The sequence below is a fragment of the Muscardinus avellanarius genome (assembly GCF_963383645.1).
Source record: "Muscardinus avellanarius genome assembly, chromosome: 4".
NCBI lineage: Eukaryota > Metazoa > Chordata > Mammalia > Rodentia > Gliridae > Muscardinus > Muscardinus avellanarius.
In genome coordinates, this window is record NC_137789.1 from 126806331 (window position 1) to 126821542 (window position 15212).

At 42.8% G+C, this 15212-nt stretch overlaps 1 protein-coding gene across 2 annotated transcripts in view; it reads right to left on the reverse strand.

The window, feature by feature from the left end:
- MYOF (myoferlin) overlaps positions 1-4633 on the reverse strand; it is a gene marked incomplete at both ends in the record, with an annotated part of 168850 nt that extends 164217 nt beyond the window's left edge. For both annotated transcript variants that reach the window (XM_080693595.1, XM_080693594.1), the window contains one exon: positions 4546-4633. In XM_080693595.1, coding sequence (XP_080549721.1) covers positions 4546-4633 — 88 coding nt within the window. The remainder of the gene's footprint in view (positions 1-4545) is intronic.
- Between the last annotated feature and the right edge of the window lie 10579 nt (positions 4634-15212).

Here is a 15212-nt window from a genome sequence, read left to right on the forward strand (position 1 = left end):
TTCTACCTCTGTGCGACACCCCCAGCCCTATTTTTTATTCTTTATTTTGAAGCAGGATCTCACTGAGTTGCAAAGGGCCTCACTAAGTACCTGAGGCTGGCTTCGAACCTGCACAATCCCCCTGTCTTAGCCTCCAGAATGCTGGGATTACAAGCATGCGCCACCACGCCCAGCTACAAAATATTATATTATTTAAAGTTATATTATTATATTATTTAAAGTTATATTATTATATTATATTATATATATTATTAAAACTTTTTAACACCTGCCATGATTTCGGAGTCACAATGTCTTAGCGCTGATAGAGGTCTGTGTAACCTAATTTGTGGCTGTCTGTGTGACTCTCGAGGGGAAATGGTCACCCGCGGCTCAGACACGCTGGCCTCAGGATTCAGGGCTGCTTCATGGACCTCGCGCACCTGAAGGAAGAGAAACATCACGGAAGCTTTGTGGCTCCCATGATTTGTCAAGGACAGTTGCCCAACAGGAACTGCAGTCACCCCCAAATCCTCTGGCTCACAGCAGGCCCTGAGTAATTCGACAGTTAACCCCCAAATGGGGTTGAATACAGAAGACTGAGGTCATTTCTAAACCTGTTGTCAGTATAGTACAATTTCAGCTGCCATGTGGCTCTAGTCTAGTAGGGCCTCTGCTGTGGATTGGAGAAGTGTCCCCCAAAGGCTCGCTCCCCAGTGTGCTGCTATTGGGAGGTGATAAAAACTTTTACAAGGAGGGCCTAGTGGGGTTTCTAGATCATTGCCTTGGAAGGGGTTATGAGACGCCTGACCCTGCGCTCCCTCTTCCTTTCTTTCTTCTACCCTCTCTTTCTTTCTTTCTTCCCTTCTTTCTTTCTTTCTTTCTTTCTTTCTTTCTTTCTTTCTTTCTTTCTTTCTTTCTTTCTTTCTTTCTACTGGAGATTAGACCCAGGGAGGAGCATTCTACCTCTGAGCTACATCCCATCCCTTTTTAATTTTAATTTTAATTTATTTTGTGGTACTGGGAATCGAACCCAAGGGCATCCTACCTCTGAGCTACACTCCCAGACCAATTGTGTGTGTGTGTGTGTGTGTGTGTGTGTGTGTGTGTGTGTGTTTTACTGGGAATGAAACCCAGGGGCATTCTACCTCCAAGCTACACCCTTAGACCTATTTTTTATTCTTTATTTTGAAACAGAGTCTCACTAAATTGTGGAGGGCCTAAGTAGCTGAGGCTTGTCTCAGCCTCCCAAGTACTGGGATTATAAGCATGTGCCACCACACCTGGCTCCAATTTTATTTTTTATTTAGAAACAGAGTCTCACTAAGTCAAGGAAGGCCTCAGCTGTCCACAAACCTCTGATCCTCCTGTCTCAGCCTCCCAAGTCCTGGGATTGCAAGTATGTGCCACCATGCCCAGCTTTAATTTTTATTTTGAAACAAGGTCTTCCTAAATTGCTGAGCTAGCCTCAAACCTGCAATCCTGCAGTCTCAGCCTCCCAAGTACTGGGCTTACGGGCCTTTGCCACACCTGGCTTTTTGTCCATTTCCTGGCCAGGATGTGAACAGGTTTGCTGTGCCACATGCCCCCACCATAATGCCATCTTCCCCCCATTAGAGGACTGAGAGCAATGTGCCTGCCCCACTGTGGGCTGAAACCTCCAACACTGTGAGCCCAAGCAAGCTTCTGCTCTTCCTAAGTTGGTGTCAGGTGGTTGTTAAAGTAACGGGAGCTGACTAAGGCAGCCTCACCGCTGGCTTCCCACGGACACGCCCTTCTCTTGGCCAAGCCTGCTGCCTCCTTCGGTTTGAGAGAGCTGCTATCATTTTGTCCTTGCCGCATTGTGTACTCAAGAGGCAGAGTGTTTACACGTTTCTGTTGACACATGGACCTTCTTTGGCTCCACTTGGATCTCTTAGGGATTTTATATTTCCCACACCGCACACGACCCCACTCCACACCGCAGAGCTTGTCTGGCTGCGTTCTATATCCCCGCTGATGAACGTTATCGTGGTATCGGTATCCTCAGTTTTGTCAGAACTTAATGTTACTTGATTTTACATAGTGCTCCAAATTGGGGGGCATGGCTGGAAGGAATTTACTATCACCAGTGCTGAAAGCCACCGAGAAAGATTGAAAGCAAGAAGAATGCCATGTTCATCTCTATATCCCCTCCAGCGTCTCTGCCTTCCGTGTCTTGCTGAGAGCTGATGTCCAACATGGAACTAGAATATCCTAGAATCTCAAAGCCAGAAGATCAGTCCCCTGGATTCCACAGCCGGGAAATTTGAGCCCCACTTGGTTAACCCCGGGCCGGCTCAGATACTTAGCTAATGTCAGCTAGAGTCCAGATCTTCCTACGCTGAGTTCAACTTTTTTCATGTATCGGCTTGCAGAAAGGAGAGAAAAGCTAAATAGTGAAGTAAATGAAATTGCGTGGATAGAGTCTGTTTGCGAGTTGAAGCTTTCCAATATTAACACTCATAGCCTTAGACTTCCTTTTTAGTCATTTAGTCAATTAATGTATATACGCCCCAGACAAGTCAGATTTCAGTAGTGTCAGTTCTAATTCCTTTATAATCTATATGACTTGCTTCAAATACAGACATTGTCAGATTGGACCTAATATATTTGAAGGTTTTTTCTTTTTCTTTTCGGTACTAGGGATAGAACCCAGGGGCATTCTACCCTTGAGCTACACCCCCAACCCTATTTTTTATTCTTTATTTTGAAACAAGGTCTCACTGAGTTGCAAAGGGCCTCACTAAGTAGCTGAAGCTGTCTTCGAACCACGATCCTCCTGTCTCAGCCTCCCGAATGCTGGGATTGAAGTGTACGTGCCACCACACCTAACATTTGACGTGTTTTTACATGTCAATGGTGCAGGATGCAAAGACTTCATTTTATGTCCCTATTATGTAACTGCTTCCAGAAAGAAAAAACCCCTCCTAACACGTGCAAATGAACTCTGAGCTACAACCTCAGTCCTATTTTTATTTTTGAGTTTGAAACAGGGTCTCACTAAGTAATAGAGGGCCTCACTAAGTGGCTGAGACTGGCCACGAACCTGTGATTCTTTAGTCTCAGCCTCCCAAGTACCACACCCAGCATATTTTTTGCTTTGAAACAGGATCTCACTAGGTTTCTGAGAGTCTCCCAGGGCCTGTAATACTCCGGTCTCAGCCTCTCATGTACTGGAATTACAGGCATGTGCCACCATACCTCATTTTCTTGACAACCCTAAAAAAAACAAGAAGTTTGAGACAAGAAATAGGGATTAATAAAAAAACAAAAATGGAGACAAGAAAGGAGGAAGGAGCCCGGTGTGGTGGGATATGCTTGCAATCCCAGCATTTAGGAGGCTGAGACCAGAGGATCTGGGTTCCTGGACAGCCTCAGCTACTTAGTGAGACCCTTTGTAACTCAGTGAGACCCTGTTTCAAAATAAAGAATAAAAAGTAGGGCTGGGGGTTTAGCTTGGAGGTAGAATGCCCCTGGGTCCCATCCCCAGTACTGAAAAAAAAAAAAAAAAAAAGGATAGATGACTCAGAAATTATAAGGGAGAAGTAGTTCAGTTCATGGAGAAAGAGAGAAATATGTAAAGGCGTGGTCAGGAAGCATCTGCCTATCCAAGCTCCCTTCTCACTCTGCCCCCCACCAAGAGAGCTGGCAACCTTATCAATGACCACAGACAAAGAGAAAATAGATAAAACCCCCAACCCAGATCTAGACACACCGCTCTAGCCAGAGCTGAGATGACTTAAGTTACCTGGAAGCCAGGCACGCCCGCCCCTCCACCGCAATCACAGTGAAATGTCATAGAAAAATAACTGCGAGGAATCACGACTGGCCTCTCAAAGCTGGTCTAGTCCTCGCCTGTTTTGCAGAAGAAAACTGAGATCTGGAAAAATGAAGTCACTTGCCCAAGGTCATTAAGCAAGACAGAACCAGCTCTCCAAACTGCAGACGTGCTATTCACGGTTCCTTTCTCCAACAGCAATTTAAAAGCTCCAGAACACACACAACACCCAACTGCTTAGCGAAGAAGAACAATTGCAAAGAGGCACAAAATAACTTGAGATCAAACTAATCCGAGAAAGATTAACTCCATCTACCCTACCAGAAGCCCAGTAACAATAAAAACAGCCCGGGGCTGTTCAGCACATCAATGGTGCCTCCAACAATTTAATTGCTGTTTTTCCTCCTTTATCCATTTCTTCCAGGCAGAGAAAAAAATTAAATGCACGCAAGACCGCTGGGGATTGAACTGTGAACCAACATCATTTTGATACTTGAATTTAAGATATAAGCAAATGCATGTTTCCCCCTAGATCACATTATTAGAGTTAAATAGCACGTCATTCAATGAGTCTCAAGGCTCTGGGTAAATTTAAAAACCTTCCAAGAGCAAGCAGGTCCTCTCCCTTGACCTGTACAGGTAACCAGCGAAGAGAGAGGGGTATATTGCTTTATCAGCCTCCTCCACACAGGCTTTTAAAAGAATGCAACCCAATCAACTAACATTCCAAAACAGGACTTCAGAAAGACAAGAGAACTTTTTCTTACCCTTAAAAATAACAGAAACAATAGGATCCGGCTTCCCAAATTTCGTTTTGGGGATGTTACTGGCAGATTCCACAATCACGCGAAGCATGGCTCTTGGTTGGCAGAAAGCAAGTTTCAGCAAGTGAAGTTCCTTCAGCAGACGGGAGCTGGCCCTGGAGCTCCGGCCCCTCCGCCCGCCCGGGAGGGAGTTGTCTCCCAGAGAGGGAGGGTTTCTCCCGGCCAGAGGGAAGGGGGAAAGGCAAATGGGTGGACCTCGGAGGATTATTTACTGAAGGCTATGTGTAAACCAATACCCAGACTCCCAGAGTCCACGCAGTGGCGCAGGCACCGACTTAAGAATTCAGGAAATGTGGAAGTTAAGTGGAGGAAACCCCAACCCAAAACATTTTTCGCAACAAATGAAACTAAACTGGATTTGATTAGTAAATGTGGGAAGATCAGAAAGTCACTAAAATGTTGCCCACTTTTAGTAAAAACGGCTGAAACCAAATTAATTGCTTTTTCTGCTATCTCTCTCATTCTTTTCTGAGTTTCAAGCAGTTTTAAAACTTAGTCATTCTTTTTTTATTTTACTTTTGCTATTTCTTCTCACACTGTGGAACACACCCACTCGGCAGCCACTACAGACAGCTTTTAAAAAGCAGTTAAAAGACGCCTCCTACTGTATGGCAAAGGAATGACTATTTTAAATAAGCCCAATCCAGGCTTGGGGAGTGTATGGATTTACAAAATTGGTGTCTGGGGGTGCTGGCCCTTTGCTTTTTAAAAGGATTTACCATGTGATTTCTTTAAAAAATCTTTCAGAAGTGAGAATCCAAGTTTTCTTGCTCCATCAAGTGCTACCGTCTTCCACAAAAAAAGAAGAAAGTGGCTCTCCACTGCTTCTGGGCCTACCCCTGGGTATGTACTGTCTTCCTGTCCCAGAAGATACTGTAGGGCATTGTAGCCTGGTGGTTACGATCCCAAGAGGAGACCTAGGGTTCACAGCCAGACCCGAGTGTGAGTCCCTGCTTTAACCGCTTTGAGCTACATCACCTTAGCAATTTCTTAACCACTGCCTACCTCAGTTTCCTTACCTGTGAAATAGAAAGTCTGTTATAAGATAAATGTCATGTGGGACCTGGCGCCAAGCATGCCAGACACTCGTGCTTTTTCTGCAGCATTACTATGAACGCACACTGGCTTTAAATCAGGATATCACTGTGATTCAGAAGAAAAGGCCAGAGTAAAGACACATCAGACTTCTCTTTGCTTCTAAACACACACCAGACAAGACCCCATCCATAAGCAAACACTTCAAGTACATTGAAAAAAATGTGGTTTAACCTGCAGAATTCTCTCAGTTAATTTTTTCAAGCCTTACACAAAGTAAGAAGCCACGTATCCAGTGTTCTGTGCAGGACTGTTTTTAGTGGACACAGAGAGAGTGTTAGTGGAACTGCCGGAGCAGGGTGTGTATGCGTTTCTTCACATCCTAGGCAATTCTGAGTCGTGCCCCACAATGGGCAAGTGGTTTATGCTCTCACCAATGGTGCATGAGATTTCTGGTGCCTCTAAATTGTTACACTTAGCATTGGTAGGTTTTTACATATTTGGCTCTCTGATGAGTATGCAATAGTATCTTTCTGTAGTTTTAATTTGTACTTTGCCTATTTGTGTGGAAAAAAATGAAACATGACCTTCAACTTTACACAAAATATAATCAGTTACAGTTGGGTGAGGGGTGTAGCTCAGAGCTAGAACGGCCCTGGTTCAATCCCCAGTACCACACACACATACACAGAACAAGGCTTATTTATTCTAATTCTAACTCTATAATCACTGTTCACAACTAAGCCATGAGGTATACTATGATGTGCTTTATACCTTTTCTTTTATTCCCCCCTTCTCACTTTCTCTTTCTAAGTTGATTAGTATGTTGTTTTTAAACTTAAATGTCCTCCAAATTGTATAAATTTTCCCGGATCATGTTTCCCCAGGAGCAGCCTGCCTCCCGTGGCTCACAGGGCAGGGCTATCAAGGCTTGGTTGCCTTAGTGGTGACAATCTGCGGCTCCATCCCAGACCCTGGGCTCCCCACAGAGTCAGAATCATTTCAAGTTCTGCTTTCTTCTCTTCCCACCTACAACACTGATCTCAAGAATATTTCCTAAGTAGCTAGGCGTAGTGGCACCTGCCTGTAATCCCAGTACTTGGGAGGATGAGACAGGACGATCACAGGTTTGAGGTCAGTCTCAGCAAGTTAGTGAAACCCTACTTCAAAATAAAAAGGGAGTAACTCGACTTCCGGGAAGATGGCGACCAAGAAAAGCGGGGCTTAAGAGCCCCGCTAACAACAAATCTCCATTACCACAAAATCAGCGCCTTTCAAAGCCAGAAAACAACATCACCAGAGAAACAAAAAAAAATCACCAGGCTCCAGAGAGAAAGCGGACTGAGAACAGAGCCACAGAGGAGATCCTCACGCCCGAGGACGCGGCAGACGCGGCAGCAGCACCATACTGCCGGCGGTACCGGCGAATTCACGGGACGGCCACAGCAAGCCAAGGGGAGCCGCTGCGGAACAGCCAGGTGGGATTTCTCAGCGCAGAGGACATATAAAGCTCCCAGTGTCTGAGCTCAGCACACGCTGCAGGGATTCAGAGTGGAAATCAAAAACAAGAAAAAAAAAAAACGCCAGCCCAACAGCCGAGGGCGTAGCAGCGGCACCATATTGCTACCGGCGGCAGCAGCACCGAATTCACTACAGCTACATCTGCGTACTCAAGAACAGTGAGTCAAATTGCGGGCCACAGCGGAGAAATCCCAGTACTGTACTCACTGGGACTTGACCCAGTGGGAGAAGGGCGGTGGCAGTGATATCACACCATAAGAGAACGTGCAACCTGGCACCCCACACAGTCTAAAGCAGCCTCTATCGACTCTCTGGGTCGGAGACTCTGTGATACAACCCAGTAAAGGAGTAGTGGGGTCTGAGATACTACTGAATCGAGATCCAGAACACCTTAAGTGAAGTCATAGTGACCCAAGGGAAGAACCCAGAGAAGGCACAAACTTCCGAAATCATAGGAAAGAGGAATAATACTGGAGCAATGAATGCTCACAACCCCACAACATCAGAACCCGATAAAACAGAAAATCAGAGATTTCTAGAAGATCAAATCAGGAAAATAACTGTAGAAATAATAGAGGTGCTTCGAAAAGAACTCAGAGAGAGCCAAAAAGAGATAAAGGATGCAATTAATGAAGTAAAGGCCTCAATTCAAAGCACAAACAACCGATTAGAACACATGGAGAACAGAATCTCGCTCTTAGAAAATGAGCAATCCAAAAATGAACGCATAGTTTCTAATCTAGAAAAAAATACCCGACAGCAGGAATCTGATATTGAAGAAATATGGGCCCATTTTAAGAGAGCTAACCTAAGAATAACTGGAATAGAGGAGGGAAAAGAAAGTGAAACCAAAGGGATCAACAATCTCTTCAAGGAAGTAATAGCAGAAAATATTCCAGACATAGAGCAAGAGGTCGATACGCAGGTCCAGGAAACTTATAGAACTCCCTTTAGACAGGATCAGAGAAGAGGATTCCCACGCCACATAATTGTCAAAATGACCAATGTGGAAGCCAAGCAGAGAATCTTAAAGGCAACAAAAGCAAAGGGCCAAGTGACATTCAGAGGCAAACCAATTAGAATCACTCCAGACTTCCCAAACCAAGTTATGAGAGCCAGAAGGGCTTGGAGTAACATATTCCCTATTTTGAAAGAAAACAACTTCCAGCCAAAAATTTCCTACCCAGCAAAACTTTCTATCAAATTAGATGGAGAAATAAGAAGCTTCCATGACAAACAGAAACTGAAGGAATTTATGTCTTCAAAACCAGCACTAGAGAAAATACTCAAAGAGATTAACTACAAAGAAGAAATAGGTAACACACATCAGAACTAGAGAAACAAGATTTTCCATCCAACAGACAACTAAGATTGGTTATCTGTGGAGATTCATTATTTATGTTAGTCTGTTACCTATCTCTAAATTGTATTGTTTGCCTTTATTGTTGTTAATTTATAGGATTTCTAGTTGGAATATTAATATACCTTCAGATATAGCATTTGGAAATATTTTATCCCATTCTATTAGTAACTGTTAACTCTGTTTACATTGTCTTTGGATATACAATATGTTTTTTTATTTTTTAGGGAGTTTGTATACTCTTCTGTTGCCTGTGCCATTGAAATTATAACCAAGAAATCACTGCCAATTTCAATGTTGTGAGGTTTTATGACCCAGATTTTATCCTAAAAGTTTATAGTCTTAAGATTTATATTTAGGTCTTTTATCTATTTTGAGTTAATATTTGTATATGGGATTAGGTAAGGGTCCAATTTTATTCTTTTCCATGTAATTATTATTTTTCAACAATATTTAGTTAAAAGATTAATATTTCCACCACCAAATGTTCGTGGAAACCTTGTCAAAAATAACTTGACAATATAGGGAAGAATTTAGGTCTAGGCTTTTATTTAACTCCAATGGTTTATATATCTGCCTTTAGAATAGTACTACACTGTTTCAATTATTGTAGCTTTATATGGTTTGAAATCAGAAAATATACATCTTCTAGCTTTGTTCTTTTTCAAGATCGTTGTGGGTACCTAGAGTCCATATTCCATATTAGGATAGAGTTTTTTTTTCTGATAAATAAATATATAAATATATGATAGTTTCACCTAAAAAACAGGAAAAATAGATTCTCTGGTAAGAAAGAAAGCAAAAAGAAATATTGAAATGTTATCTTTAAGTCATCAAAAGCTTGGTATCAGACAAATGAAACTGTTATGTGAGATTATCATTTTTAATTTTGGATAAATTGCTATAATACTAGATGTCAACTACTAAGCCAAGCATAGGAGGGGGGGATAGGGAGAGAACGGGGTGGGGATCGGGTGGGGCCTGACTGGGCAATGTGTGCATGTATGTCTACAAAAGTATGTATCCCACTATGATGTATGAATACAGTGCACCAATTAAAAATAAATATGAAAAAAAACCAAAAAAAAAAAAACAACAAAATAAAAAGGGCTGGGGGTGTGGCTCGGAGGTAGAGTGCCCCTGGGTTTAATTTATAATATAAATAAATAAATAGTCAAAAAAGAAAAAGAAAGAATACTTTCTAAGAAGTGCTCTGTATGATCCAGGCCTGGTGGTGCACACCTATAATCCCAGTACTTGGGAGGCTGAGACAAGAGGATCACAGGTTTGAGGTCAGTTTTGGCAACTTAGCAAGATTTTCAGCAACCTAATAAGACTCTGTTTCAAAACAAAAACAAAATTTTAAAAAGGCCAGCCAGGTGTGGTGGTGCACACTTGTAATCCCAGTATTTGGGAAGCTGAGACAGGAAGATTTCAGATTCGTAGCCAGCCTCAGGTACTTAGGCCCTCTGCAACTTAGATCCTGTTTCAAAATAAAGAATAAAAAATAGGGCTGGAGGTGTAGCTTGGAGGTAGAATGCCCCTGGGTTCAATCCCCAGTACTGCTATATAAATAAATAAATAAATAAATAAATAAATAAATAAATAAATAAACAAACAAATATTTTAAAAACAAAGGGATGGGGGTTGCAACTCAGAGGTACAGTGCCCCTGGATTCTGTCTCCAGTACCACAAAAAATAAAAAATAAAAATGCCCTGTATGTTAATCTTCATCTCTGGATTTTCCACTGGGGGATTCAATCTGTCACAATAGGTACCAGAAATGGTTCAAGGAAGTAGATGCTAACTGGCATTTAGGGTGTGATCACCTTCCACCCCGCTGGCAACTAAGACCCCATTATTGGTGGTAGGGGGATCACTGTTAATTCATGGCAGAGGACAATTGTAAAAGGTGTTGCCAGCCAACTAGGCAGGTATATAATGGAAAGGAACACGTTAGCTGGCAGGAGATAGGAGGCAGATGACATATATGGAGGAAATCATAACTCTAAGGATTTGCATTGGGTGGCTAGTGCTAAACACAGTTGACACTCTGGAAAAGAGTAACAAAAAAGGCTGAGGATGACCAATTCCCAACCAGAAGCTAAGAATGAAAGCCAGAGGGCCTCCTCTCCTGCAGGGAGAGGGCAGGAAACGCTCAGAACCCGTAGACAAACTTAGTCATAAAAGAAGAAGAGCTCCGAGAAGACAACTCCCAACCAAGACAGGGCCAAGGCCCTGCGTGGGGAAGAATGGACCGAACATGGGATGGGCTGAGTGTGTGTGTGTGTGTGTGTGTGTGTGTGTGTGTGTGTGTGCGCGTGCGCGCGCGTGTGCGTGTGTGTATGAGAAAGGGGGGAAGGAGGGACGAAGGGGGAGAGAGAGAGAGAGAGAGAGAGACAGACAGACAGACAGACAGACACACACACACACACACACACACACACACACAAAGACAGAAGTGCTGGAATTGAGCACCCAGGGGCATTCTACCTCTGAGCCACGCTCTTAGACCTATTTTATTTTTTATTTGGAAACAGTCTTGCTAAGTTGCTGAGAACCCCACTAAATTGCTGAAGCTGTTCTTCAACCTGCGATCCTCCTGTCCCAGCCCCCCAACTACTGGGATTGCTGGCATGTGCCACCACACCCAGCTGCCCTTGAAAACCTTGAATCCGCAGAGTCCCCTGAGCCCTCGGGAGCTGGATGATGATGCACAGGCCTCTCCCCTGCACAGCTACTTGTTCCTCCGTTGGGCTCTCTTCTCCCCTCCCCTCCTGGCCATTAGGGCAATATCCCAGGGTATGTCCTAACATATTGTTGGGGTGTACTAAGCCTCCTGAAGGCAAGAGTACACATGGGGCTAGATTTTGTGTGTGTGCATGGGGTGAGTGGCACTATGGATTAAATCCAGGGGCATTCTACCTCCAAGCTTTACCCCAGCCCATTTTTTTAATTTTTATTTTGAAACAGGGTCTAAGTTGATGAGAGTCTCACTACTTATTGAGGCAAGTAGTCCTGGAACCTGCGATCCTCCTGTCTCAGCCTCCCAAGTACTGGCTTTACAGGTGTGGGACACCATGCCCTGGATGGATTCTAAGGATGCTGGATCAGGGTGAACACAGAACACACATTTGGATAAAAGGGAGTTTATAGATATAGACACACTCTTCCATAATACCAGATTTAACATTCTGCAAAGACCCTGGGGATTGTCTGATCATGTTTTAAAATTGGTAATAGCCAATCTTGGTTAATAACAAACGGGCCACTCTAGTGGGGAAATTTATGGTGTAGGTGCAGGGCTGTACAGAGAAAATGTCCTTTATGCTCATTGGCTATGAGTCTAAACATTAAAGTCTAATAAAAAATAACCTATGAGCAAAACAAGAATGTCTGCTTCATTAACTGGTAATTTTTCCTATTCATAAAACATTTCTTTTATTTGAAAAGAACTTAGTTAGATTCCAAACTGTGAGAGAAGTCCTGAGTGTGCATAAATACCGAGAAATCACACTCTCTCATAAGTAACTCATACTTTGAGTTTTAAACAGCATAATTATTTAAAATTCTTTCATATTTTTACAGCAAAAACTTCTTTTCTTTTCTTTTCTTTTTTTTTTGGTGGTGGTACTGGGGTTCCTGGAAGCCCTTCTACCTCCGGGCTACACTCCCAGACCTATTTTTTATACTTTTTTATTTGGAAACAGGGTCTCATAAGCCAGCGCGCGCGGCTGGCTTCGAACCTGCGCAATCCTCCTGTCTCTGCCTCCCAAGTGCGGGGATTACAAGCGTGCGCCACCACGCCCGGCCAAAAACTTATTTTCAATGTCACATAAAGTACATTTAAGTGTGTCAATGAGATATATCCCAAAGTAAGATCCTGTCAAATTGTTAAGTAAATCCTGACAAGGATTCACTCCCCAATCCCTAGTATTTCATGGAGTCTTCTCTTTGGCACTACTTTATGTAACCCTGAATAAACAAAGGATGGAGATTGGGAGGTGAGTCATAGGTAGGAATATTAAAAGGACCAAACCCCCAAACCCCTTGTTTGCGTGTGGCCCGGGGATTGAACCCAGAGGCCTTCTACCTCTGAGCTACACCCCTAGCCCTTTTTAGTTTTTGGTTTGAAACAAGATCTTTCTACATTGCTGAGAATTTCCCTGAATTGCTGAGGCTGGCCTCACATTTGAGATACTTCTGTCTCAGCCTCCCAAATACTGGGATTACAGGTATGCACCCCAATGCCCGGCTCCCCAGACTCTTGTTAAAAAGCTTTACAAATTTCTATGCCATGGAAGAAACATCATCTTCACTGTCAGGAATAAACACATGAGGAGAAGGCTGGGATACTTGGAGTAGAAAAGCTACAGATTGGAAACTGTGAGAGGAGAGGTAGACGGCCCGAAGTCAGCTTCAGCCCCCAGGACAGAGGGAGTAAGGAGGGTTAATCAGCAAGACTCCTGAGGCAGGCTCTGAGCTGTTTCATTGACAAAAGAAAAGCTGGGCATGGGGGTGCACACCTTGAATCCCAGTCCTTGCAGGGTTTAAAGAGGAGGCGACAGCAGGGTAACTTAGCAAAATCCTGTTTCAAAATAAATAGGGCTGGCAGTATAGCCCACAGTTAAAACAGCCCTGGGTTGATTCCCAGATCCATAAAAAAATAAAAATAAAAATAAAAATAAAAATAAAAGAGGAAAGGTGGGCTTTAAGGCCCATGAAGAGTAGGAGATAGTAACAGAAACTAGCCTAAGATTGTGTTTAGGGGAGGGTGGAGGTCTGAGAGGCTGCCAGTCAAAATATTTCCCTGTGGAAAAAATCAAAGAAGAATAAATTAATATGAAGGGAATATTGACCATCTATTTATCAATAATATGTTCATTTGTTCAACAAATTCTGGAGCCAGACTATAAATTAGGTACCAGCAGACAAAGTTCTATCTTGATGGCGTTCTGGGCTCGTGGAGACCACCTGCTTCCACAAAGCTTATCAGTGTTTTCAAGGGCTCTGTGGGAGAGGAATCCTGTCCTCTGCTTCACAGCTGAAGAAATAGGGGTTCAGAAGAATTAGTCTTGAGCCAAGGTTTGAATGCGTGTCTTCTCATCCAACTCCCTCCTGATCTCAGCTGTCTCCGTCCCGTTATTCCTCACCTGTCTCATTAATTAAGCAAACTCGGGCATTAATCCCTCAGGCCTGCCCTGAGCCCTGGGTCACAAGACAAGGGTTAGAGAAAAGAAAAACATGCAGAAGGAAAGAGGGCAAACTTAGCTAAATAAATAAATACATCTAGACGCGAGAAGCAAAGCAATAGGGATTAGCAGAGAGGACAGAGTGGAAGAGAAATGAAGATTGATTCGCAACATGTAATTCCAGTTCCAGTTCAAGAGGATCCTAGGTACTTATTACCTAACAGCCATTTCAAACTGGCACACACGGATGGTCCCTTGTTAAGATCTATTGTTGCTGAAATACTTATTCAAGAATTATTTCAGTTGATAACTAAAACGCTTTTAGAAGCAAAGTACTAGTTCTTCCTAGTAGCTTATTATAGGGTTTTGCACAGACGCTGTCTTCAGGTACCCTCACGGAGTCATCCCTCGGCGTCCCTGGGGGACCGGCTCCAAGACCACCTCAGATCCCAAACCCGCAGGTGCCGAAGGCCCTGTAGGACACTGAGTGGCGTTTGCTTCTGGCCCTCTCACATCCTTTTGCAAATCATCCCTGGATTACTTATAATACCTAAAACTATGTAAATACTTATTATACCATATTGTTTAGGAAATACAAGGAAAAATGTCTGTACATGTTCAGAACAGATGCCTTTTTTTTTCCTTCAAATAGTTTTGACTCAGAGTTGGTTGAATCCAGCAATATATGTGGAATATAGATGTGGAACCTGAGAACACAGGGGGCTGACTATATATTATACCTGAGTTCCAATCCTTTATGAAAGTGGTTGACAATGACTGAGTCTACGTGAGGGGGAGATAAAGTATTTCGTAATGACTGGCATCACCATATTGTCATTACTCGAATGCTTGGAGCTAAATATAAGACAAGAATGAACCTGACTTTGTCTAAGAAAGCAGTAATGTATTCTTTCTGTCTCTCTCTTTTTTGTTGTTGCTGTGATGGTGGTGCTGGGGACTGAACCCAAGGCACAGGCTATATCATTAAGCTACACTCCCAGTCAAGTATTTTCTAAAATAAACCTAGAAAAAAATGCCCTATTTTAAAGAAACTCTCTTGTGAACATAACAGAAATGCAAGCTGGGCCATATTTATCATTTTGAATTTTCTTATAGTCACATTAAAAAAGTAAAATGCAATCAATGAGATTGATTTTAACATATTTTATTTTACCCAATATATGCAGAATTTTGTGATTTTTAACATGTAATAATATAAGCAAGTGTTAGTGCAACATACATACTTCTTTGGACTATATATATGCATATATATAGTGGTTTTGGGGACTGAACCCAAGGTCATTCAACATCCAAGCTACACCCCCAGCCCTTTTAAAAATGTTTTTGTTTCATTTTGAAACAGGATCTTGCTAGCAATTTAGGTCTCACTAAACTGTAGAGGCTGGCACCTGTGATCCTTCTGGTTCAGCCTTCCCAGGACTGGGATTACAGGCGTATACCACTATGCCTGGCTTAGTGAAATATTTTAAATTCGTTTTCA